Source organism: Rhipicephalus sanguineus, chromosome 11, assembly GCF_013339695.2.
Source record: "Rhipicephalus sanguineus isolate Rsan-2018 chromosome 11, BIME_Rsan_1.4, whole genome shotgun sequence".
Lineage (NCBI taxonomy): Eukaryota > Metazoa > Arthropoda > Arachnida > Ixodida > Ixodidae > Rhipicephalus > Rhipicephalus sanguineus.
Window position 1 is genome coordinate 99,689,665 of NC_051186.1, and position 27,725 is coordinate 99,717,389.

A 27,725-nucleotide genomic window follows, 5' to 3' on the forward strand; every position below is an offset into this window, starting at 1 on the left:
AGTGTCTTTTTAAGGTAGCGGTAATTAAAATATATTCGATGCATTACGAGGCACCACAATACTCGTTTTGGACACCAGTATTTTTATTTAGAGCAACAATCCGAAAAATTTTAAAATTCGTGTCAGTACTCCTTTAACAGTGTTCCGCTGGTTGTACACGAATAATCTGAAGATATAAATCTGACAGCACGATTTTGCAGGGCATCAATGTCACGAATGAGATGCTCTTCATCTGGGCCTCATGGAGCTGACGCGCACTGAACGTTTGACCGAATTAATGTAGTCTATGTATGATATACGACCGTTTTCTCATGTGGGTCGAAGCTTGCCTTGGATTACGTTTGATTCGCCTAAGACAGCGGATAGCAGATGCAATAAAGGTTTCGATCTTGGCTATTCCAGGCCAGGTCACTGCTGAATCATAACCATAGGCAATTGTAGGCTGAAGTATGTTGAATGTTCTTTTTTACCGCGTGCGAACTTTTAATTGTACTAGTTAGATTAGTAAAAGACATTTAGTCTTCGAGGAAATTTAGATAAATCTCGGAAATCTCGGGAATTCTAAACAAACAGTGTAATAGTCTGAGTCCCTAAGACTAAGTAGATAGTCTACTTAAGTACATCGCACATGAGGTGAAAGTTTCACGAAGGAAAATTCACCGCTGTTTTTGTTCATATTTTTGTTGCTATCGCTAAGACTTCCAGTGTGTGTCCAACTCGTGACGTCACGTATAGTTATTGCGCTCCAACGTGCCATAATTCTGTGACGCCCCATTGCGTAGTTCATCACACGTATACACTTGCCTTTTTTTCTTCCGTAGTTTACTTCCTTTGGTAAACAAATTATTCACGTGATCCTGTCACGTGGTCCTGGCGGTATTGAAAATCAGGCAAGTTTCCCCGTTCTTTATTGTCTGCTCCCCAATTTCTACACGAAATGGTGCATTCGTAATAATGTCTTGTATTTAATCTAGTGTAGTCCTATGATTGGTGCACTAAAATAGAATACTATTAACGCCTTTTTGAACGAAAGAAGGGGATTTTAAGGGCTCCTTTTCATTTGTTAGACACAACATTAATGAGAACTAAGAGACAATCAAGCCAAGGAAAGTATAGGGGATGTTATTTGAAGTAATTAGGATATAGCTGTGAAGAAAGTAAAGTGGACGAAAAGATAACTTGCCACCAGCAGGGACCGAACCTGCAACCTTCGAATAACGTGTCCGATACCAATTGAGCTACGTTGGCGGACATCCTCCCGTCCACTTTCTGGGGTATATCTGCGCATTAATTTTGTGTTTAACAAAGGAAAAAAAAAACGAGCCCTTAAAATTCCCCTTCTTTCGTTCATTCAGAGCAAGGGTCTCGTTCTGGCAGACTTCATGCCTTCATGTAGTATGCGAGGGATTATTGGCCAGCTGCCAGCTCGTTAAAAGGTCACGTGCTACGTGACGTAAACAGGCAGAAGAAGAGTGTTCCACACTCGCCGTCGTGGCTACGAGCGGCGCTGATTACCACTCCCAGGTTTAAATGCACGGATATACTCGATAAAGCGGACGGGAGAAGGATAGAGCATCGGACGCGTTGTAGCGCCTTTTGTAGCGTCTTTTTATCCCACAGACCATAGATGGGGGGGGGGGGGCAAAACGGAAGGGACGCAGAATTAACATAGAATTATGGGACTCCGGCGTGTAGTCCCGGAGTACAGTTCCGGAGTCCCGGAGGACGGAACTCCGGGACGTTGTGGTTTGTTTCTTCTTCTACGTGCCGTCCGTTTGCGTGCTGTAAATTTACCACTGTGAGATTTCTATATCTTCAAAGCGGCAGATGTGGTGGTAACGGAATAGCAATACAGAATGTCCTCAATACTGCGAACCGTGTCGTATACGCCTGCCGCGTGGTTTGTCTGTTATCTGTGTACTCGTGCCCTCGTTGCTCTATCTTATACCGTATCGCCCACTCTGTATCGCAGGTCCCCTTTCCGGACCACCGAGACGACGGGACCCCGGGTGACACAGCGAGGCCCGTGAGTTGTTCACTTCATGACTGACTCATCTCGTGGCCTCATTTAGTGTTTGTTCCTCACCAGCCATAGCGGTCCACCGACTATGGCGCATGGTTGCAGCTGTTGCCAAGTGCCATCCTCTTGTGCTGATTAAGGAGAAGGCATGCGCTGATTATGCTGAAGCGCGGTTACACTTAAATGTCACTCAAATGCGGGTAACGCCAACCGTAATCTGCCGGAGCTACCTGCGAAAAATTAGGCCCTGGGGTTTCACATGGTAAAACCTCAGTGTCATTATGAGGTACGCCGTGGTGGTGAACTACGGATTATTTGACGAACCGGGCTTCTCTAACGTGCACTTAAATCTAAGCGCGCTGGTGTTCTTGCGCTTTGCTCCCACCGAAATGCGACCATCGTGACATGGAATCGAACGGGCGCCTTCGAGCTCAGCAGCGCAATTAATACCTAATTTATACCACGCACTGTCCTGTCCTCTGTTATTGGCATGACGACGTGAAACCTGATCGATCCACAGGTTTCACTGGGAAGTGTTTCTCTACGAAGCGGCATTTTCGTGCAATACAAATGCAATAATTCAGAGCTCAGCGAAGGGCCCACGCTGCTGGTATACTGGTTGCATTAAGATGACGCACCGCTTACCGTATTTCCCAGTTTGCGAAACGTCGGTTACTCTTTACGGCAGCTGCCAAGTTCAGTCGGCGTTCTGACAGTGTTGTACACGTTCCTCTAAAACAGGAACGACAGCTCGTTCCTCGTTCCTTCCAATCTTGGAACGAGTTCCCATTACAAGCTCCTTTAATGCGAAAGGAACTCGTTACATGCGGTTACATTTCGAAAATTGGAACGTGTCGTTACATTAACGTTACATTTGGTCTTTTTAAAAATTAAAATGCAGTGTCGGACAAATGCTTGAATCTAAATAAAGGGAGCAATTTAAAGCTCACCTCAAACGACGTTTCGTAAATGGGAAATACAAACTACGTATATGTGACACGAATTTGAACATCGCCGCAGCAGGTTATGTGGATATAAGAATAATCTAAAGAAACGCTCCTAGACGAATTTTTTTTTAAGAGCATCGGATTTAGAAATATTTAGACTGGTTGTGGGGGAAAAGCAGAGCAAACAATACACGTAAAGATGGAGATGCAAAAATAGCGAATACGAACTTGAGATGTATATGACGATAGGCTGTGGTAAACTTGGCAGTCTCTTATAATCTCGAGCAGACTATTTGTCGCAGTGAAGTTCGTGTGCCCCTTTCTCCGGTCTGAGCCGAGAAAGCCGGCTCTCGTATGTCGCTGATGAGAGGAGAATTCGACTGGGTAAAATGCAGTTCTTTTATTCCGATGCGCACTCGGCGTGTTCCGAAATCCGTCTCTCCCGGACCCTCCCTTCAGGTCTTTTAAAAACACTGCTGCACGGGGTCTTCACAAGTTCATGCACGGCGCGCTCGAGCGGAGGTCACGCTCCCACGGTTCGAGCACGGTGCTAAGATGTCTCCAGCCATTGAGATATCTGCAACACCATAGTCGTCGGGTCATTTAGCTCGGCAGAGTCGCAGTCCGTGGCGAGCATTTCAAGTAGTAAATCTGAGCTCCGAGCTCGTTGAGCAGACGCTCGCTGCCGTCGCTGTCCGAGTCCCCCGCAATGGCTTGCGTCCACCGCACGGTCGTACGAGGCGCTGACGGAGATGTTCCGGCCAACACCACCACGCGTTTCCGAAGGTGCGCTTCCAGGAAAACACCGCCGAAGCCAGCTGATACACGTGCCGACCCCCGGCATTCGCCCGCAGCTCGGGTTTGTTTATACGAGTCACAGGCGCCGCATTGCCGCGTCCGACAGTCGCAGGGCACCTTTAAAAGGGAAGTGATTTAATTAAGGTATAAAAAAACGGAAATTCTGACACGCGTTAATTAGTGGCATTTACATAACTGGAACTATAACCAGTAGCCTAGGTACATTGGTACTTTTTTCGTATAAAAACACATTCATAAGTGGGAATTTTCATACGTCGACAAATGTAAAAAAGAAACAACAAATCTAGTTTTTGTTGTACGCTCACAGTTTTAGTTTCACTTCTGTAAAACGTCGGTGGCTACCTTTGCACAATACTGAAATGCTCTGCAGATTGGAGATTTGAATAAAAGTACATGAGTAGAAAAAAGCAAAAAAAAAAACACTATTAACAACAGTCCCCCACTCGAGCGTATGGTACTCAGGTATTCGCTTATCCGCCACTCCTCTCTTACAAGCATAATGCCTAACAATTAATTACACCTCAGCCGGCATTCTCTAATGTAAGCGCACCATAAAAAAAATTCAAGAGCCATTGCACTCTGTTGAAGGTGAATGACCATGCGAAGCTGTTTAGCACGACTCGTAGGTTAGACAGAATTTCGAACCGTAGACGATCACACACCCTGCAACTAAATCCGAGGCGTCTGTCCAGAAGGTCACTTACGAATTCAGCTTATGCTGCTTCAAAAGTTTTCCGTTTGAGCAGCATGCGTATTTCTGCCGCGAGATGCTTCGTCTTGTCTGGCCGGCCGCACGCATGCGCTTGGTAATCCGTGCACGATCTTAATTGGTGTTTACCACCCATGTGATCCCTTTCTTCACTTTGAGTGGACAAGGGATGCGTAGTGGGGTCGCTCAATTTCTTTGGAACATTCGTTTTTGCCGCCAGACGACTTGGCATGCCCTGGACAGGCCTCGCTGCTCCTCACGTAGTACATACTTGGGGCAATCTACACCGGGGCATTGGCCATGAATCGACCGGTGCTTTGTTTAGGAAATCGATTAGCTTGATGAAAGAATAAGTTTAGAAATAAATAGTTTAGCAGTAACTCATCAATTATATAAACAAATAAAATTCAGAGAAAATATAAACAAACCACTGTGATGAAAAAGGAAACGTTTGAAAAAGAAACTGAATTTACTTACCCTTAACATTCAACTTTTTTTTTTGTTCTCCCGTAAGAAATTGCGTATAGCATCAAAAAGATTCTTGCTCTAATAACTAAATGTCTTTTTGAAAGACGCTTCCGTTTCGTGATGTCGACTGATTAGGGCTAGTCCCACTGCAAATTAATTCCGCTAGCTTCTTGATTGTCTGCCAGCACAGAGCGACTGAACCGTAAGGATTGCGATGGTGGCACTTGACCAAGTACGGAGGGCACCACTTCAACTGCAATGCTGTTCTGTTTCGGATTAACCAGAAGCACTTTCCTGCGTAGTTTCGCGTATTTCGGGGCAAAATGACGCTCTTCCCTTTTCTCAACAAGGTCACGAACAAAAATAATTGGCCAACTCCCGTATCCATTTTGTATACAAGGTCAGCTAATTGATGTCATTGTCTGTATAGGACAAAAGCTTAGATCTTCGATTAAGCTTTCCGGTGTGAACCGAACGCCGCCTGCCATGTGTAGCCGCAAGTATGTATACCATAATCTCATCCGGGCATCGGGATTGTGCACATGTGCATGCCGTCCCCGACCGCGTTTCTCTCGCAAGGAAACCGCCGCAGCCATTATATACATTTCTCAGCCTCTAGTTGGTTCTGAGGCCGACGTATATGCGAGCGAGGGTGACCACGAGGCCGCAATTTTATAGTCTGTTCTACGGGTAGCCACGTAGGTGCAGGTACATCCGAAGTAATGTTGTTTGTCGTCTTTTTTACGACCCCCTTTTATGTAAGTTTTGGTGTGTGTGTGTGTATTTCTGCGCCACTATACACACAGAATGTAAAAATTTCGGGGGGTGGGACTTGAACACCCTCAACAGCCCCCCCCCCCCCTGGCAACGCTACTGATACCTTGCTCCCGTCCAGGTAAGTGGTATTCGCACATTTTAAAGCTATGGGCCTTTGGCACAAGTTGCGTGGGGCATCCAGTATGCAATTACTATACATTTTGCTATGACACTTGAGAGCTCTTTCGTGTTTCAAAGGTTTACCGCAATGTCGTACCCAGTTTAGTATAGGTTAATCCACTTACCCGCTCGCTCGGAGGCAGCGATTACCACAGTTGGCATCGTGACGTTGGCATCGTGGCAATGGCATCGCGGCACTGCCACGATGCCAGCCAAGAAGACGGCGTTCGCAAAGAAGACAACCGTTCCAGTGTTTTAAAAGCTTCCGTGGAATGCCCGTACCGTACGGAAAATTCTACCAAACGTAGTTTTTTGGGGGACATCTCTGCAGATGATGCGATCTGACACTGGAAGGGCGAGCAAATACGCCCCTCCACCCCACCCCCCGGCGGCGGGGACGCGGTAATGAATATCTTTCGTTGGTAGGGATCAGTAGGTACTTTGCACCTTTGCAGTCTGTCGCTGCACGCAGTCAATTACTGTGTAGAAGACCAGAGCCAGGATATCTTTTACTCTATCGTGCGCCGGGCCTGCATTTCTGGACGGTCGACAATGAACAAAAGGCTGAAAAACAGATTTGTAAATCTAACACAGTAATACCGCCTGTCGCGTCATACCAACCCAAGCTAAACAAATCCCAGAAGATCACGTGGAGACGCCTACAAACGCATTCATTCCCAAATCCACTATTCTACAGCCACATGCATACACCCTGACGTCTTCGATAGATACGACACGAGATGCGACGAAATCGAAGACCTCGCACGCACACATCCTGTGGGACTGTAAAGTTTTATCTCCTAACCACTCGCTCACGCGATGCCTGGGAAGGCGAGGTCCTTCGCAACGCCAACCTGGAGACCCGATTCCAGGCGGCGAAAAGAGCTGAAGAGGTGGCCGTCGGACACTACCTGAAAAGTCACCTCTCCGTGAAAAATCAAATTTCACTCAATAAGGTTGTATACCTGTCTCCCTAAGCACACGCGTGCGTTTGTGCATTCCGCTCGCATCGACATATGACCGCCTGTGACCATATGCCGGGAATGGAACCCGCGTCCTCGCGCCTAGCTGAGCAAGTACCATATAGACATATAGGCGTGAAGCATGGCTGGTCCTGTTCTGCCCAGCGCTCGCATTACTTCTACAGTTTACTATAAATATATAATGACCGCGAGATCGCCCCGGGCGATAGTTTGACTCAATCAAGGGCGTTCTCTCTGGAGGCATCCACGCAGTTGATAAGGCTCACAAGACGCAGCCCGTGATACTCGGCCTTCGATGCAACGTTACGCTTATGCGGCCTTTGATTTGTATCTCGGATCAGATGCTATCTCTCTATATATTTATACACACGCACACACACACATGTCCTCGCGGTTACTTGGTCAAGGGCGATATAGGGCCCGACCTAGACTGAGGTCAGTGGGCCGATTTGATCGAGCCGTTCTTGCCTCGCCGACCTTCGTCGCACTCCTTCGTAAAAGTAGCGTTAATGTCTATGATATCTGCGTGTATGTGCGTTTTCTTGGCTCGTGTCGCTGGCGCGCAAAGCACACGTGTGCGTCCTGCGATAAGTGAATTTCTTTTTCCCTAGGTGTGCAACGTTTCTTTGATCTCGATATGTGCATGCGTGCACTGTAGACGTAAACGATCGCGCGCAATAATCGTTGCTGTTTGTTATTGTTACGGGATTCCCGCACGGCGTGTCTGCCGCGCCCTCATATAGAGGTTATATAATATGCAGCGTGATGTTATTGTGACGGCAAGGCGTTCGGTTGAAGGTTGTCGCAAGCACTGCGCGTGCATTGCCGTCTAGATAGTACACACTTTGCCGGCATCGAACGCGATATGTTTCGCGAATGGCGATAATACCGTCCGCATCAGCTTGACTCTACAATCCCCGAGATTATTCAACTGAGGTTTAGATGAAGGGTTATATCGGTTGTCATAGTGCTCGTACGAATTCGATCCTTGGACGCCGCAGTGCGCGAGGGACATCTTTGAAATACATCAACATACAAATTTTCCCGCAGTGCACTTTGACGACCGATATCAGGAAACAGACCCGTACTGGTCTGGACATTTCAGATAAGCAGATATGACGTCCTAGGAACTCCCAGGCTGATGAAATAAAGAGAACGAAATGAACATAATAATAAAAAAAGAAAAAAATATATTTTTCCTTCATCGAGGGAAAATAGGAACTTTGAGAGGGGGAGGGGGGGGCGTACATGTGTGGATAGTCAGCCTTCGCAAAGCGATCAGCTCTCTCAAATCATTTTCTTACTGTCACTGATCTCACTCGACAAGTGCGCACGTCATCCGTTGAATCCTGACAACAGCACAGCGTATACGTCGCTTGTTTTGCGGTAAGCTTGGATATGGTCGCTGGCCAGAGTTTTCATCAGTTCTGTCGGCCTACATAATTCTCGCTTTATGCTCGCAGCGTTCCGTTCTTTTAGTTTTCGCCCCTGTGCAGGATATCACCGGTACTGTTACGGGTGGGTATTTGGATCCATCTTCGGATCCATCTACGGTGCATCTTCGATCGCTACCGAGCCACATCGGGATGAAAATTTTCGACGATTGACTCCATTATCCAGCTTGCACAAAGGGGCCAATCGCGATCGAAAAATACGGTCCCGATCGGGCTCGATTGCTATAGCAAATGCACCGTGTGCCGGCCAGCCGTATGCTGCAAGGTGTAGCTTACCGTGGTCTAAATGGGAATTTTATGTTGAGTGAAAATACCAGCGTCCAGCATTCATAAAGCTTCATTGAAAAGCAGTGTGACACTTCGCGGCTACTGTTAGAAGGTGAATCAGTGTTTGAAGCTGGCCATGTTTTCGCCTGTAGCGTAAAACAACATAGAGAAGAACAAGTGACACTGACTATGGGCTCATTATAAAGAAATAATCTATAAGCAAAGAAACCCATGGGCTGAAGTCGAGAGCCTGAAGGAAACCCGTGTGGTCGGGAAAAAGACACGAGGACAACTAAAATGGACACGAGGGCGAGGGGAGGGGGGGGGCGCAAACTGTGGTGGAAGTTACATCGGCGAGACAGGTAACTTTCAGGAAAAAACTCAGGCAACACACGTATGACTAAGAAATGTTTCATCTAACTCGCTGGCCGAACACGTAAAAGCAACTGGCCACGAAATAGACCGGGAGAAGGCAAAGCTAACGGAAAGAAAAATGAACTGGACTTCTCGGCTTTATCTTGAATCTCTGACAATCCAGACAACGGTGCACACGCTTAATCGTCATGACGGCAACTTTCCACACATGTCAGCAAGTTGCCTACGTCATATTTTAAACATACATAACCGAACTAGCTGTTTGCGCATTCATTTTTAACTGTGAACAAGGCTCCCGTGCGGGAGCCGGAACGTCTTGCTCTTTTAAATATTCGTGGTCGGTGTCCATTTTAACACCGTAAACTTGAAATAACGAAAAAGAAAGACAGGTGACTGCGGCATCATGCTCGTGAAAACAGGGTAGCGGTAAAAGTGAAAGCTCACGCCTGGCCTCTCGCGTACGTAGTGCACTGTGGCACGGAGCAGAAAAGTACCAGGCCGCCGATATATTTACTGCACTTTAGCGGATTGTGTAGTCTCTGGGGTCCACACACAAGAAGTGAAAGCAAAAAAAAACGCTGTTCAAAAGCGAAAACGCCGCGAAATTGCGGTTAAAAACAACGAATTCAACCGTCCGCTTCCCTTCGCCAGAGCGAGGCGAGGTCACGTGATCCAACCCTGCACGTCACAGCGATTGCAGCGCCCGCGTCTCCAGTGGTGGGCCTCGCGCCCATAAAACAATTATCACTTGATGACGTCACGATGACGTCATAGACCGCCGAAATTTGTGACGCCACGTGACGTAACATCACATGACGACGTCATCTCATGACGTCGTAGTTTGGTCAAAGATGGTCCGGTCACGGAGGCAATGCAGAGCCAGGTGAAGTGCCTCCGATCTTGGAGGCAGTGCAAAACCGCGTTAGGTGCAGAAAGCTTTCGGAGGGTGGCGGGCAGAATCCACACATCGACTGCGAAGAAAAAGATGACTTTCGCCTTCAATTCGTTTTAAGTGAAGGCGTAAGGGACCTATTATTATTATTATTATTATTTTTATTATTATTATTATTATTATTATTACTATTATTATTAATTGCCTACACAATACGGTATTTTTCATTCACGCGCTTCACCGACCTGCCGATGTCGGCCACGTCATTGATTCTTCGTGGTTGTCTGACGCTGCAGAGATAAAGCGAAACCCGTAATTCTGGAGAATGTTTACGGGGTCACGTTCAACTACGGTCTGAGTATCAGAGTAATTTCGCATGGTCTCATAGATCGCGTACAAGCACTTCTTCCTGTAGTTTTGAATGCTTTTCTTTAGGGGAAAATATTCAGGTCATAAGAGTCTAACCTAAAACTAAATTTATGAGTGTTCTGTTTTAAAGGGGCCCTGTAGCACTACTCCGAATAATCATCGAATGACCTTACTATCGAACTGTATTGCCTCACGAATCGCTTGCCATGATTTTTTTTTTCGAATCCATCAAGTACGAGCGGTGTTCAGGGACTTGTCGCACGCTTTGAGCGCTTGCTCTCCGATTTCGTCCCTGCGAACGCGCTCAGGCTACACAGGGGGAGGGGGGATTTAATGACAAAGGGGCGGGGCAAGAAGCTACGTCAGCGCGTGCGTCATGATCCTGAGCGCTTTTTCTTTTTTTTGAACGCGTCGGCTACCGTTCGGTGTGATCACGAGCGCGCTAATGTAATTCTGTAATGTGTAATTCTAGCACACTATAGAGCGCGACGCTGGCATGTGGCAGCCGCGTTAACTGCGCAGTACGAGAAGGCTGGGATCAGCCAATGGCCGTGTCCTTCCCTAGGTCACGCAGACGGGACCGCGATGACGTAATCTTTCGAGAGAAGAGCGAGTGATTTTGAGCTGTCTTTGAAACGTAACTGTAAATACCCTGCGGCGTGCAGTTCTGTAATATTTGGCTCACGTGTTCACAGAAGCCTCGACTACCGATCGGTAGTGTTTTCTGACTTGTTAAAAAAAAAGAAAACATACCTGATCCCCCCCTTTCGTAGGAATCGGTAAAACACGAAAAGGAAACATGTCCTCACAGGGGTAGTTGAGCGTTTATTGTGCATTGTTTCGCCACAAGGGCGAAGTAATGAATATTACAGCAACAAATTGCAATGTCACGCGAGGAACGGCAAGCAGCTCGAAACTTGCAGCGCGCTATGAAGTAGAAAGGACGCACGAAAAGAACATGCACAGGACGAGCGCGAACTAAGAACTGTCACAACTGTTACTTCTTTGTGTGTGAGCAGCGCGCTCCTTTCGGAAACGCGGCCGCTGTAGCGAGCGAAGTGACCTTCGTGCTCTCTATAACGTCAACGGAAACTTGCGGTGAAAGCACAGGACGTGCAAACGGTACAAACCGTCCCCATAAGAGATAAGCGCGCGCGCATGAGAGACACCCCCTCTAGACGCGCGCTCGCATCTCCACGCACGTGGCGACGACCTTTAAAGCGCGCCCTCCGAGCCATCTCGCTAGTGATAAAAGAACATGCAGAAGCCGCCGAGCTCTGAGTACCGCCAACGGTAAATTGTGTATATGAATAGCTCGCCGTTAGTAAGCTGAAGAACGTAGGCTCTGCGGCCGGGTGGCATCGCGCCTTGCGCTGCGGAGCGAGAGGTCGAAGGTTCGGCTCCCGGCAACGGAACTTCTAGTTTTTTTTTTTCCTTTGCCATCCGTTAATGTATATATTATAACGTCATATCCGTGACGTAAATACGTCATTGGGGCCGTGGTGGGCCCCGGCATAATACACTTTCGGGTTAAAGAACGTTGCAGGACCCCTTTAATGTCTAAGCCTTAGAATCTCCATCTTTGCTACAACGGGGCCTCTAATTTGGTGCTACAATCGGGCGTTTTGGTCTATCGCGCCCCGTCAACCTATCCTTTTTCTTTAACAGCGCAGCAGTTTCAGCCGGCCGTAAACACTTTGGTACGGTACGAAGAACTTTATTCGAAGCATCCTGGGAGAAGTGCCATCTTAGGGCAACACTTTGGTGTCCGCAGAAGGCCGAACCGCAGGCCCTGTATGCGCCACAGGAACTGCGCTAGCCCCACTACCGAACAGAGCAGGTACAACCCGGCGAAGCGGAGCACAAGAAACACGGGAAAGGGAGAGAGAGAGAGAGCAAGAAAAAGATAGAAAAAAAGAGAGGGTAGGAGAGAGAGAGAGAGAAAGAAAGATAGATAGACAAAGGGGAAATGGAGGAAAATAAAGGGAACAAAGACATAAAAAGATAGAAAGACAGAAAAAGACATAGAAATAGAAAGAATAGAAAGATAGAAAGAGCGAGAAAGGGAAAGGGAGAAATAGAAAACAACAGATACAAAAAACAAACAGAGAGAACGAGAAAGAAAGAGAGAGAAAAAAAATAAAGATAAGCGAGGAAGGCCGCCCAGCTTCCTTCAGGCTTGGCACCACTAGCCCGAAGCTGCCATATTTTTTCCCCTCTTTCTTCCTACACTCAAGCCTCTATATTGTATGATGTACTGTTATTTGCGTTCTATCAATCCGTTCCCTTCATTTTCCCCGCTAACATTGTAAATTTCACTTGCTTAGGTTAGCACTTCGATCCACTTCGAAACCGAGAGCCGCCGAAAGGCGCACGTGCCTTCCACGGGTCTTGTTGGATGAATATGCTGGCATTCCATTACAATGTGTGTTGAGTGGCGTGCCTCGATCTTCCTGTGGTGAATACTCGCTCAGGTATGATTCTGTTCCTGGGCAGTCGGATCGGGCTTCAAACGACGAAGCGCCGTCGGATCGCGTTATCGCGCAGATTTTCCCCTTCCCATTTATTTTTCTTCTTGGTCCGTACGCGATAGCGAGACCCCCTAACGTAAAGAAAAAAAAAATGAGAAAGAATGTAAAAAATACGAAAAGATAATAATCAAACATGACAAAACATAATAGCCAGAATAGACCCGAACCTTCTAAAAGACTACCCCTCAGCATTAGACCTCCTGAATTCTGGAATTTGAAAGCAAACTTCTAAGAAATCCGTAAAAAAGTTGATATTTTCAAAAGTCTAATGATAATGTTAGGACAAACTTAGAAATATAAAATATTTCGTATATGATTTTGTTTTGTGTTTCAAGTGCTTAGCAAACTGTGTAAAACTAAACTTCATCCTTTTCTTTTTTCGTGAATGGTTTAATGAACTGTTTAAAAATATGTATCTTAATTTGTTCAGGGACGTAGCCAGGACTTTAGTTCGGAAGGGAAGGAAAGGGGTTGACCCCGCCCCCCCCCCCCCCACACACAAACACACAAACACATGCGCACTCACTCACTCACTCACTCACTCACTCACTCACTCACTCACTCACTCACTCACTCACTCACTCACTCACTCACTCACTCACTCACTCACTCACTCACTCACTCACTCACTCACTCACTCACTCACTCATTATCTGGTTACGCCTATGTATTGGTTCAATGTCATGTGTGCATTCTTGATTGTCTGCTACTTACTGTAGAGGTGGCATGGCAGAAAATGCTTGTTGATAACCGTGTTCCTTACGGCAATTTCAGCATTATCTCTAATAAATCAGGGAATATAGCAGTGAAGAAACTTATTAACAAAATATCGCAGGCTTAGGTGCGTCTAGGCACTGCATAATAAAGAACCGCTGTTTTTCTACCTTTCTTTTTATCCACCTTGTCCCCGTATAAACGCAGCCGCCTCGACCGGCAATCGAGGCGACAACCTTACATCTCGACATAGCTGCAGCAAACGTGCCACTGAAAGTCATCCACGCTGTGCCCTCTTGGCATACGTTGCGCACGTGCCGCGATCATCGATCGCAGAGACATTTCTGCCACTTGTTTCCGGTGCAGTGCGACGACAGGACTTCGATTATTGTGAGTGTGTTTATGCACAATTTTACCTTCGACACGTGGGCGCCGCCATCTTGGGCTGTTAAACGAATGCCTTATTTTTTGGTATATCGCGACGAAAAACTAACGGGGTCATGACACATAGGATGTACCAACCTAACTGTTTTCATACGCATGCGTACGCACATGGGGGGCACGGGGGGGGGGGGGGGGGGGGCAGCCCCCCCTCTAATCACATAAGGGGGGCGCCGATTCAGCCCCATATATTTTTACCAGTCGGACGTATTCCGTCATTATTTGATGTCCAAGGTTGTGGCCATGAAAGTTTTTGGCCATAATGGCTGCCGAGGATTAAATGCAGGCCGTTGTGAGCAGCGCGTCACTGCTTAATTTTCATTTTTGCGTCCAATGCGAAGCTTATCTTTTGTACACCACGGTGGCGAAGCAAGTGGCCATTGCTCTGGCCATCAGGAACAGCAAATTGACTTTTATTTACAGCGATTCCAAAGCAGCTATGAAAAGTTTGATAAAGACTACGTAGCTGGGATTGCAGCTAAACTGATTGAAAATATCAAGACCGCGGGACTTGGCACGAGGACTCGCCAGCCGTGCCAGTCAGAACCGAGCCGCCTGCTACCAGGCCGGGAAACTCGAGGATCATTTAATAACTTATAATGCACTGCTACTTAAGACGCAGCTGGGTAACTTACATTCAAGTCTGAACAGGGCTCAGGCAGTTTCACTGCGTCTGTTGCAAACAGGAATGCACTTTACCTCATTGACAAAAAAATATCCAGGACTAAGGGTAGCCAAGAGAGATTGTACTGCGTGCAGTGGCGTCATTGGGATCAGACACATGCTGGCGGGATGGCCTGTGACTCTCACCGACCCGAAAGAAAAATGGCTTTACTGGAAGCAAATGTTCAGGAGCTCATCACTTCAAGACTGGCGATGGGCTTTCCTGAGGGCCCACGATGTCGCCGAAGTCCTGAACACACGTACGCGTTACAGCGTACTCAGCGCGTGACTTTTTGACGCGGCGCCGCACCCTCTCCCTATGGAGAAAGAGGGCGCGCGGCTATGGTCCCTTGTAGTCCCTTGAGCGCGGCTACGCGAAGCTGTGTGCCCTCTCTCCCCATAGGGAGAGGGCGCGACGCCGCGTCAAAGAGTCACGCGCTGACACGGTGCAACGCGTACGTGTGTTCAGGACTTAAGCCTGACATTGCCAACGTGGGCGCGTCCCGCCTTGGCCTGAGAGGGTCGAGCCTTCCGCAAATAAATGTTTTCACACACACGATCAGTTGGGCGGGGAGAGGCTCTGCGGTGAAACTCCCCCCCCCCCCCCCCCCCCATCACCTAGTGGTGAACCCTACGCACGCCCATGCTCAGTACTCTTCCTGTAATTAAACGGCGAAGAACTCAGTATGGCGACATCGAAACCCATTCGTAAAGCAGTCTGTAGTTATTTTGGCTATTTAACTCAGCTTCGTATTATATGTTTCGGGCGCGTGTATACGCTATTATAGATGAGCGAGGCAGGTGTGTAGAACGGAAACGACGGTTTCAAAGCACGGAGTCAACGGCCAAAGAACGATCGACCAAGTATCACTGGACGCGTCTCTTGCTGCTCAAGTAAACAGGTAGGCTTGTCGACGGCATTCGTCACGCGCACCGTGGGCGCACGTACGTGATATTTGGCGGAGCAATCACACGATGAAAGTCTGTTCACCCAGAACGTCTGCATGCGAGAAAAGGTCGCGACAGGGGCTGCACTGTGTAGCCGAGCTGTGCTTTTCTTTTTCACCTTCCTTTAAATCGCATTTCATTTGATTGATGTTACCTTCCGAAGATATTTACGATTAGTCACCTGGTCGAGATCTGCGTATCGGTGAATTGTTCTGATCCGATTCGAGTGCTGCAATTCACGATTTTTTTTTGTATTAACACTAGCACTAGTGCTGCTGTTTTCCGCATCTTCTTACGAGCTGCAGAAGCTTTTTTTCAGGGTTGATGTCCGAGATTCAGCCACCCATTACGTGTGTGTGCGTGTAGGATGGAGAAATTTCGGGCGGGTTTCGGTCGCCCACTTGAAACGTGTCGATTTCGTCCCCTCGGCTGGATTTTCAGTTTGCTACCTTTCCTTTTCTTGCCCCAATGTTTAGTAATGCACCGTGCATACGTTAGGAGCCGCCACAGTCGCGCGCGGCCTCCAGCGCCACAGCGGCCACGGCAGCGAACTTGACGGGATATGGGAGCAGACGACGCAAGCGGCAGCAAGCCTCTGCGCCGTGTTCTGCTGCTTCGCTCGACGCGTTTTCGTTTCCGTTCGCTTTCGAAAGACGTTAAATTGTTAGCCGCTGCCACAGACCCTTGATGTTAGAGGGTATGCTTCTTTTCGCCAGACCTCGTGCACCCTCTGGGGAACGCGGCAGCATAGAATGCATGAGCAAGGGAAGACGACACGGAGGCTGTGGGCACGTTGAGCGAAACTGCGCGCCGCTTCGTTCACTAAACGATCACAGCTTGTCACCCTCAGGCTAACGTGGCAGCAGACTTGGCGGCTGCTTGAAAGAGACAACACCGGCGACTGCATTGCGTTCACTGCGCCGATTTCAACCAGTGCAGCCGAGCGGTCGTCACAGCGGCTGTTAGCTAGCCATGGCACTGCAAAGCGTGTCAATTATTATTACATTTGGGTTCAGAGAGCTACGTGCTATAGATGGTTTCTTCCGAGGAGCTAATTTAAATAAGGCCAGAGAGCTTCTCGATCTAAGCGAGGCCATGGCGAGGCATGTTCACGGCTTCGTGGAAGAGACGTTGCACGGCGGATCGTCAGTCACGGGGAAGTGCGCACCACAGATGCGAATGAACGCGCCGGGAAGATCCGTGAAAATCGAGGTATGTCGCTTAAATTTGCTTTTTCTTAGTTACAGGTCATGTAATGTTTTCTTATCACTTAAAGCAGGGACATCCGTGCGGCCAACTGGGAGTGCCGTGCCGGAGTCGCAGGAAAGTATAAAACCGCCTGAATAAAATTACTTGCGCATCGAAGACAAGCAACAGCGATAGTGGGGCTTTCCTTTAATTAAAAACGTCTGCCCGAAACACTCAACTGTGGCAATCACAAAAGAAAAAAGTGAGCGATTTTTTTTTTCTTCTCTCCTTTTGTCAGCTTCATTACAAATAATCTGGAGGAACTTCTGTCTCTACAGTTAGGGCAAAGAGCATCGACGTCGAGCATGTGCTGAGGTTTTTCTGCAGCACTGAGTGCACTTTGTCTGACGTGATCCGGGCAGAGGCCAGCGACGCGGCATCGCAGTCCCACCTCATGCTCCCTGCCTCTACTCAAACGCTGAGCTTGTTTGTTTTGAAACGGATTATTTGCTCATTTCTATGTAGGCTCTCAGGCAAGCTGCTGAGTATATACAAGCAGTATGTCGAAGTGCCACATCAGGAAGTGGCCGAACTGTCAGCACGCATGTTATTAAACAGAAATGCTTCGGCAAATGAGCGTTTCTGCATAATTACTGCGACAAAGGTGTGAAGTAATACCTTTTGACACTTCGTCTTGGCAATGAGTCTGCTCTGCGATGCACATTTAGTGCACTTATTTAGGCCGGCACATTTTTTTTTTCTTTTTTGTATCTCCAAGGCGCACAGGGTAATTGACATGCTAGGCAAACGTGCAGATTGCGTATGGTCTCTGATTGGAAACCAGTAAAATCGCGTACCTGGAGAATTTCTCTAGGTGTTACTGCACCCAACAACGCAGCAATGAGTTTGGCATAACCGACACAAAACGAACAGCCCGCGAGAAGGCCGCGCGCCGTCATCGCGGAACCGTTGAGCGAGCAGGGCGAGCGGGTGAGAGCAGAGTATCCCGTCAAGTCTGCGCTTGTTGCCGCTAGGGCCACCTTCATTGGCGGCGGAGTTACGTCTGCACGGAGCCTTACAGCTCGAAATTAGCCCTATCTCCAAAGCACTTGTGTTCTCTTTGTTTCCTTAAAAAATACTTTGATTTAACTGTAGTGTTCCGTCTCAACAAGGTGGCAACCACCTCGCTGCCATCTCGTTGCATAGCATAGGTCGCATAAATGACATCATGAAAACGAATAAATAGAAACGAAGGTTTGTTAGAAACAAAAAGAAACGTTAAAGTCTGATTCTACGGTTTAAATATATTTGATCGTGTCAGAAACTCCTGCGTGGCGTCGCCAACTTTTCTGTCGCTGAGCCAGAGAGTCAGTGGTCTTTGGAAGATGGCAAATTCGGGAATATTTAAATCTAAGCTCCGTAGGCGGAACACCATCCTCCTCTGTTGTTGATGTCCCCCACTTCAGTAGACTGGTGTTGAAATAATCAGTCACACGTCAACTCGAAATATGTTTATAACAGCAGTTTCAGAACGTATCAAGTGAATTGTTCTAATACAACCAGAAACATGCGAACAGCTGGGGAAACCTACCAACTACACCTCATTTTTATCGCCAATTTCGGCTAGAAGATTTCCAGCCTCTCTAGACGAGACACGCGCCATGCGTAAAATCACGCGCAGTCTGCCGAGTGCGGCGGCGAAACAAGCGCCCGCGCTGGCCACACTGGTGGGCCGCCTCTCTCAATATGGCCGCCGTCAGGCTCGAGAAATCGAAATCGTTCTTGGGAACGCGCATCGTAGTGACCTGCTGAGTGTCAACGCTTGTCAGCCGCTGCCGACGCTTGTTTTTCCTGCCGTCATTCGCGCTGAAGAAGCCAGAAGGAGTTTTGTGTGCCACGGAGTGTTAAACTGCTATAGTTCGACGTTTCTTTTTTTTTTTCTTCCCTGCACCATCAAGGCCGTCCGGCGTAGAAAAAAAAGAAAACTGAGTTTGGGAATCCTCCTGCCTGCTTGGTGGCTTCGTGCGCCCGCCTGAGAAAAAAAAAAGTAAGCGATCCGTTCTTTTGCACAGCTCGGAGTTCCCTAAGCAAGCTCTGCGACGGTATGTGTTTAGAAAAGAAAGGGGCGGGGCCCTTTAATGATTAAATCGGGCTGCCTACGAGGCACTGCGTTCCAAACGTGGTTTTTCGCACTGTGCATACTTAACGTGTTATGGTGCTAGGTTATTTAGGCAGCCGCCCGGCCTTCGAGCATCATCGATCGGCGCTAGCTCTCTCCCTAATTTTCGCCTAGAAAAACTTTCGCCGTGCATTTTGTTAACCAACCACCGCTGGAACTGCGAAACCTATATGTGCGCCGCAAACGCTAGTTTGACTAGCCGACGCGAAAGGTCGCTTACCCGCCGCTTGATATATCTCACCGAGCAGGTTCGAGATTTTCCCATGAGCAGGCTAGCTGCAGTGCATACAGACAGTTATCGCGTGTGCGTGTTTATTTTTTTTTTCCGAATGTAGCCCGCTTTAATTGCGTGCACACGGCGTTGTGATGACGATTTCTCGATATCTCTGCAGGGTCGGTCGTAAGGCGAAGTTACGTTTATTGCTATCTGCCTATTAAACGGATCAGTTTTCGAGTCACGCTTTTTGCATAAGGTGTGGCTTGGAGTTTGTTCGTTTCCAGTTCGAGCAACAAACACGGCTGGTGCGTGTGCTTTGCCCTTTGCACGCTGTTCTGTAGACTGCGTATGTGGGATGATTGCGCCGTTGCGACTGGCATCTGAGCGGTTATTCACAGCACCCAGCACTGGCTCCTCTTTTGCGTTCGCGGTTTGTTAACATTCCAGTCGCGTGTATAAAGAAGACGCTTCGGTATTTTGTCTTTTCGTCTAATCGGATTTCCAACCAGCAGAATTCCCGTCCTATCCAAGTTCATTTCTTCTTTTTCGGTAGTCTATAACGGGACGGGAGAGCTGCAGTAATGTATAATTAAATGTATGTTGATTTGGTTTAACAAAGACCCAATACGTGTGCACTGTGTTGCCATTTGATGTGCTAAACTATCACGTGCATGTGCTTTCCAAGGCATGCTTGTAACGAAAAAGACATCGACGTCATGCTTGCAATCTCATTTCTTGGCCCCATATTTGATTGATTCATTTCTTTTTGCATATAGTTTCCACGCGCTCTGATCTGCATTTCTCACTTGTTGAATGATTTTATTGTCATTGTCAGATTATATATTATAGATAGCCCAAACGTGATGCCACTCGGGCAGCTTATCACTACTTCTCCTCCAATTTGGTGGTTAAGATGACCCCAGTGCAAACAACCTATGAGATACCTTGCACATGATGTCAGGCATGCGGTTTGTCGCAGTGATGACATCATACATGATTATCGATGTGACTTCTGTAACGCGGTGATTAAGACTACATTCGTAACTTGAACCATGCATGCCATGCTACTACTCTAATGTGGCGGCTAAGATTATTTCGGTGTGAGTAGGCTATGGGACAGCTTGCATGGTGTATCCTGCGTGCAGCTTATTACTTGCTGCTACCACTACTATAACATGGCAGTTTTGATTGCCTCGGTGTGAGACACCTGTGAGATAGCTTGTACGGGATGTTGTGCACGTAGCTTATTGCTTGCTGCTACCACTACTATAACATGGTACTTTTGATTACCTCGGTGCATCTGTGAGATAGCTTGCACGTGGATGTCTTGCACGTAGCTTATTGCTTGCTACTATTATAACATGGCTCTTTAGATTACCTCATTGTGAGCATCTATAAGATTGATAGCTTGCACGTTACATCATGCATGCAGCTGACCGCCGTGCTGTGCCTCTGCCATGGTGGCTGGTCCTTCGAAGATCACGTCTTTGCAAGCCTTCTATACTTTTGTAAGGCAATGTTGTGCTTAGCGCAAGCATTCTGAAACTAGATGCTGATCTTTAGAGGAGTTACTCAACGTAGTAGTGAACTGTTTCTGATACTTGGGCAGCTTAAACTCTGTGCAAACTCCAATAATCTTAATCAAATACACATTGCAAGATGACTGCTGGATCGACTTGAATGAAATTCATTGCATTCAGAAGAGCCCAATCTTGATTTACATCTGAAATTTCTTTTTATATTCCCAAAATTTGGCAAGCTTAAGGAAAATTGTATTGCAAGGTTGACTAATCTGTAAGGATCTCGACCAAACATGTATCTCGCAGTTTTGTAATCTACATACGTTAATGCACCTAGGACCGCAAAATTTGATACATGATTGTACAGCTTACTTGAAATTATTACAACTATCCCTATTCCACAAAATGCCTGCTTAAACATTAGTTTTATATATAATTTAAAGCGATGTATAATATATCAGTTTTGTCTACTTTAGCTGCAACTTACAGATATGAGACTCCTTCATTGCTGAATCAGAGTTGTAAAATGGATATTTTTTTTTTTTTTTGGAATGTTGCAATATTCAGTTATTTCTCAAGAAATATTATGGCCTCAACAAGGAAAGCTTAATTCCTGCAGAAAATCAAACAAAATCTCAGCATCGGTGGTTTAGTTGTTCTCGAGTAAAAACTATTTTTGTATTTAAAGCTCAAAATTTTGACAGAATTGCCTGTCTGATGGGGTTAATTAATTGCTGCTTGTTTAGATTGTTTAGATAGGAGCTCTGCAGCTTTAACACTTAGTTGAGAAGTATTGAATAAGTGTTCCTAGGATTTACCTGAGGTTTATGTCAGTCAAAATTAATTCGCTGGTTGAAAAGCGCAATTTTCTGAATGCAGATATCGTAAGAGTTCATTGTATATTCTATTCCTTTAGCTGGTTACTGGCTTAGATGCCAATGTTCGGCCATTATCGTTTAAATCTGTCATTCTGCATGAAGGATGGTGATAAAGGGAAAAAAAATGTAGTGGTTTATAACTAGGACCCTAGTTATAAAAAGATCATTAAATCTGAGATCTTATCTTATTTCATTGGCTATCAGGGTGGCAATAATAATTCATTGGCTATCAGGGTGACATGACTTCTTAGTTTGGCTCATTACAACAGAGTCCTTTGATGCTTTATATCGGCAAGCATTGTAGATCTTCGCACCATCAAGAATAGCACCTAAGTTCTGATTTGTCGCAACTACATTAGCTCTTGTAATTATCTCGAAGCTGCTTGTTTGTAGAGCGTTATTGACACCATTCATTTTGTTTTTCTATTTTTGCTTGAGGTCAGTCGAGGTAATTTTGCTCTTGTGCATATTGATTTAATTTAGTGGTCTCGCCTTTCCCCCAGACTCCAATCTCTAAAAATATCCTTTGCACCGAAGCACACCCAGATTTATTTTACATGTGCTTTCAGCGCTAGACTTCAACAAACATGTGTATTCCGCCTAGATTTACGCATCTTCGAGTTCTCTTGCTTTTTGTGTTATTTTAGGGGACGACCGCTGCCGTAGCTTAATTTTTTAAGAGCATCGGCCGCATAATTCGAAGGTTGCAGGTTCGGTCCCCGCCGGTGGCAAGTTGTCTTTTTGTCCACTTTACTTTCTTTGCAGTTACTACAATACACTTAAAAGAAAGTACAAGTGACGTCAATGTGCATTCCTTGGCTTCATTATTTGCTGGTTTTCATCAGGGTTGTGTCAAACAAACGAGCCCTCGAAATTCCCTTCCTTCATTTAAATAATAACGTATAATTACTTATCGTCCACAGTTACCTTGCTTTTCTATCAGTGTCATAGTTGTCCTTGGATGCCATAAAGAATTGCTTGATCATTTTTGCTGTTGCTCGGAGCTGGTGCCCTTAACTGCTCTTTTTGAACATGTGCTGTAGATGGCCATTCCTCATTCATTTGGCTGAGGACATTCCATGGACTTAGGGATGTCTGGTATGGGGCAAGCAGGGGGGTGTCTGCGCCATAACTAGACATTGTCTGTTCGGTGTTGTTAATTAATTAATTGCTGTTTGTTTAGATAGTTCTGCTGCTTAAAGTATTAGTGAAAAAGTATTGAACGAGGGTTCATCAGGATTTAGCTGATGTTTATGTCAGTCCAAGTTTATTCGCTGGTTGAAAAGTGAAATTTTCTGGATACAGAGGACACTCCATGGTCTTAGAGATGTCAGCTATCAAGCAGGGGGGGGGGTGCCTCCCCCCCCCTCCACCAGGAACGCGTCGATGAGGGGGGGTGTGGCCTTGCCCCCACGAGGGCCAAATACGTTAGTTGCTAATTAGTGGTGTCATTTTGTTCTGGACATGTGACATAAGGCGGGATTAAACCTTACACAAACTGACAGGTTTTCACCACAACCATGACAGGTGTACTACGTGTACCTCCCTCTGAGTGTACAGCTAGCTCAGCTCGGGCCAAATAGGAAACCTTTGTCTCTCTGCTTGGACCTGTACTTTGCTAGTTCCTCTTGGTCCTTCCTCCATCTGGCACATTTCTGCAATCTTGCTGAACTGACCTTTTCAAGCCTGTGGCCCATCTGCTTCATGCGTGGACATCTGTTTTAAAATGGGCTTGTTTGTGTATTGGTCATATGATTTTTTTTTTTTGCCTTTTTGCTTTCACTTTTGTTGTTTCACCTTTAAGCACATTGGCCTCTTTCGAGGAAGGCCCATGCTTCGAAAGCAAAGCAGACAATTAAGAAAGAGGAAAAAGCCTGGCATGCCCGCATCTAAATGATGCAATCTAAATGATACAATGACAGAGAGGATAAAGAGTGGAAAGGTGCCAGCATGCACAAACTTTAAGTTGGAGAGAAAATGATCAAGAAGGGAATCTGAGGTTATAAGCGTTAAAAGCAGCATAAAGCAAAATGTGAAAAAAAAAGTATGGCATTGTTTCACTACTGTGTAGCATTGTTGTCTGAAAGAAGGAAGGCAGGAGTGGCATTCATTGTTCTGGCCTTAAGGTCAGTAGCAAGGACGTCGTCCATGCATGGAGGGATGAAAGTGGTGGCCGTTTCGCATCATGGTGTCCTTTCCATCTCTGCCGTTGCCCCTCATTACCTCGTCGTGCTTTTGGGGCCAAGGTGATGAAAGTTACTGCCTTGTCCTTCACTGTCGGTGGGCTCACATTTTCCCCTTAATTTCGGCCACAATTCATGGTCAGTGGTCGTGTTTACACACTACTCCTTGCATTTGCTTCGTGAAACAGTGTACCATGGTTGTCTTTCAAACAACGGCAAGGAAGACCCCGTATCTTGCACTACAGAAGGCGCACTCTGATAGCATTCTCGACCATGGATTTTGTAGTTAATCCAATTGAGCTCTGAACTGTCAGTATTTGAGATTTCATGCTTTAACTTGCAAGAAAGCGTGTCAAGGTGGCCTCTTGAGGGAGGATAAAATAATCCCATGTCTTGGACTCAACCAAGAGCGTCACAGTTATCATTTTAGGTGTCTCTTTGGGAACAGGTCACTCGGAGTGTTGAATGATGTGTCGGATGTTGAGGATCTTCGAGAGATGTGTCAGAGCAGAAATGTCTATCTTTGTGGCTGGAGAACTTGTGTTGTAGACACAACACAGTTGTCTGGTGCAGTTGGTCTGCGGTGTCGCATGTAAGGCTAGGCATATTGTATGTCAGAACTTGTTATTGAGCGCCTTTTCATGAGAAACTTCGTGGGTCATTACCTTGTTAAACGCCGTAGCCACTGAAAAGAGCTACTATGAGTGTTCATATCTGCTAACTGTCCCAAAGATTTTGTACTTTTAACAACTAGGGCTCATCTTACGAATGGCATAACAAAGTTTACAACAAACGTATTCTTAGGTAGAAAGCTTGTCTCAGCAGCCTCTGAATTTAAGTTTATTCTTTTGATGGTGAAAATACGACAGAGGGGTAGCAGCTCTCAGTAGACATATGCGGAGAAGTTTCTGTGCCAGGTGAACCAGCAACAGCAAAGTTGCTGAAGAAGTTGCTGTGATCCATCAATCTTTGCTGTTTCAAGTTAGCTGCTGCTTTGGGTTCAGCTTAAAGGATATTCATTGTTAACTGCAAAGCTCAAGGCACGCTTTAAAATGAAACTGTGCTCTTTCCTTCCTTCCACCTCCCAGTTGTAGTGCTTCCCACGAATGTTCAGAAATTTATGCATTTTAACATCTGTGTGTTAAGCATGGGTGTCACACTATCGCATGTAGCTGTCACTGTAGAAAAGTGAAGAAATGGCCACCAATAACAATTGGAAGAATTTGTTGACTTGTGGTGGCCACATCTATTTCGAGTTGCTGTTGACATCCAGTGGGCAAGGTTTGGGGGATAATTTGTTTTGATGAGGTTTTGCAAGAGGTAGGGCGTAATTTTTCTATGGTCTTGTCAAATTGATAATTGGTCCATCAATACTAGTATGCAGTCATTATTCACAGCTTCATGCACTTGTCTTCATGCCATCGTGTTTTTGATGATAAATTGTCCATGAATAACCAATTTTACACGTGAAACTGCTTCCTGTGCTACCGTGAACTGCACTTCCGTGCCCTATTTTCTCTCTGCTCTAGAGCATAAACCTGTGATGTCACTTTATAAATGTGGTTAAATTGACTTGCCAAGGAAATTATTTGTTCTTGATTTTATAGAAGCTGACTGTGCTTAGCTAACGTGGGTTTTCTTTGACTGCAGTGAATGCCAATTCTGAGTGACCAGTCTGCATGTAAAACTATACAAAAGTAAACAAAAACGTAGCCTTTGAGATTTGCGACTGGTGCTGCAACCTGGGGCTTGAGTTTGGACGTGTCTTATCGCACCTTACGAATAGCGAAAAGTTCCAGCATAAACAGGTCACTGAAGACAAACCCTTTTGTTAATAGTTGCATACTGGGATTGCTTCTAGTTTCAAGCCCTTCTGTGAGTCGCTGTGATATGATTTGTCCTAATACTAAACCAAACAAGCTTACAAAAACACAGTTGTAAATCTAAGCATTCAGCTCTACATTGCATGTAAATTGGTGGCCGTGTTATTTTTTTTTTTTTTCAAGCCTCTTAGCTTGTTTCAGCTAAGGATGATCTGATGAGCTAGTTGGTTATGCATTTCTGTATGATCGCAGCACGCAAAAACGACACAGACCAATTTGGTGTCTGCTCTGTCGGTCTGTGTTAAGTTTTCCTGCACTGTAATCGTAGACTCGTTCACAGCACTACGCATCGTTAGCCAAAGCCGGCTTTCCTATCATTGTTTGGCCTTGTCAGATTGGTCAACTCTCGAGTATTTTCACGGTCAGGAACGCACGGCTCTTGGAGTGCAGCCAAATCCTTATTTTTTTTCCTCGTTGCACTTCGATGTTCTTGTTTGGATGCACAGATAATGGTGCGACTCCATTACGGGTATCCACTAGCTGTTATCTTTGACGTGCTTTCCCGATCTCTTCGAGGGCGACAGTCGTTTTGTTGTGGAGGATGCGTGCCGTTGCGTTGTCTGCGTTGCAATTGCGTCACGTGCATGTTTCTTGCCTTCGTCACGTGTCGAGTTGTGTTCATGGTGCGTGGGATCATCAGCAGAGTCTGTTGTGGCAGTCTCGGCACGTCGTTGGGACGTGAAGCGGGCAAGAGGCTGTAATCTGTTCGTGCTCTTAGTTTTTTTTTGCGAGTTCTGCACGAGATGCTGCTTTCAATTGCGCTCTGCTGCTGCCATCGAAGGAGACGTCGCAGGAATGCAAGACTGCACGAGCCGGACGTAAACAAAGTAGTCTTACTTTTTTCTTTTCTGTCTTTTTATTTTTCAACTTTGGTTTGGCATTCATTAATGTTGTGTTTCGAAAAATGAGCTGTCACTCACACCCCCTGTTAAACCGATCTAGCTCTCAACTTAAAAGTGTGGCAGTGTAAAAAATTGCGCTGTTTCAAAGCACGTTTCGCTGTATGTGTCGAGCTGCTATCTTTAGCACGCTTTTTCGTAGGGCTGCCCTGAAAGTGATTATCCAGATTTGTGGATTAAGAACTTGCAGTCCTGTGCTCATCGTTACTTTTAGATTTTTCGTTGGAGTATGCGAAAATTCATGTGTGAGAGCACAGTGAAAGATGTTATGTCTTCTTGGGTGCAGTTCATTGCTGTGATTGTCACTACGTTAATGTACAGGGGTCGTCAAAAGTTCCCAGGCAACGCTGCCATAGGAATACATGGGATGGTGGCCTGGGAACTTTTGGCGGACCCTGTACATACAATGACAAAAGTGACTGTGCAGGTCCACGTTGTTTTCATTTCATTGTGCTTCTCAAGTGTGAGTGGCACTGACAGGAGATCATCAAGGTCACATAGCAGATGGAAGGACATTACAAAACAGAACTGTGGTAATGTCTTAGGATAGGAAACTGAAGCAGGCAGGGCTGGGAATAATCGCATATGCTTGGCCATGACTGTTTGAAAAAATTTAATACGTTGATTATTTTGGGGGTATCGGATTGTACCTTGCCTTTCCACCTATGGCCCTCTTCTAGTTTGCTTTTTCTGCTCAATATTATCATTTTCCCAGCTTTGACAAATTTCTTGTCTCCCAGTGTGATATTTTTTTACTCCTCCAGTCAACAGCCCTAGATTGCTGCAAGAAACTTCAAGACTTTAGTGGTCAGTGAACTTAACCATGCAAAATTTAGACAGCTCATTGCTAATTGTAATTAATGTAAACAGCAAACGGGGGGGGGGGGGGAGAGGGGGTATATGGTTACGTTTTTCTGTTAATTGTTCCTTATTTCTTTGCCTCAACCACACTGCATCAAATTTTGCTCCGTTTATCTCTGATAAGTATTTACGTCTCTTTCATGTCTGATAGCTTGTTGAAGCCTTTAAAGACGTGGTAAATAGATTTGACAAGCTGTGTTTGTCAGTTCCGCATTTACAATAGTGCAACAGCTTCACTTGCCATTGGCACAAGCTTTGCAATTCATGAAAGAGCCAATATCAAGTTACCTGGTGCAGTGTGTCTTGAAGTTTCTACACCAGCTGTAGTGTCATATCTCTGGTTATTTTATGTGTTCAAAGAAAAGTCACAGAAACCCCGCT

General features: G+C 46.1%; 1 protein-coding gene across 3 annotated transcripts in view; it reads left to right on the top strand.

Annotated features, from left to right (window-relative positions):
* Positions 1–27,725, top strand: part of LOC119373402 (kelch domain-containing protein 3) — a 536,457-nt gene that overhangs the window by 66,873 nt on the left and 441,859 nt on the right. For 2 of the 3 annotated variants that reach the window (XR_007414339.1, XM_037643431.2), the window contains exon 2: positions 1,973–2,026. Coding sequence is in view for 2 of the 3 variants with exons in the window: in XM_037643431.2 (XP_037499359.1) it covers positions 1,973–2,026 (54 nt within the window). In the remaining variant the exon portion in view is untranslated. Of the gene's footprint in view, positions 1–1,972; positions 2,027–20,556; positions 20,629–27,725 lie in introns of those variants that run through there. The other variant, XM_049410770.1, reaches the window with a different exon arrangement.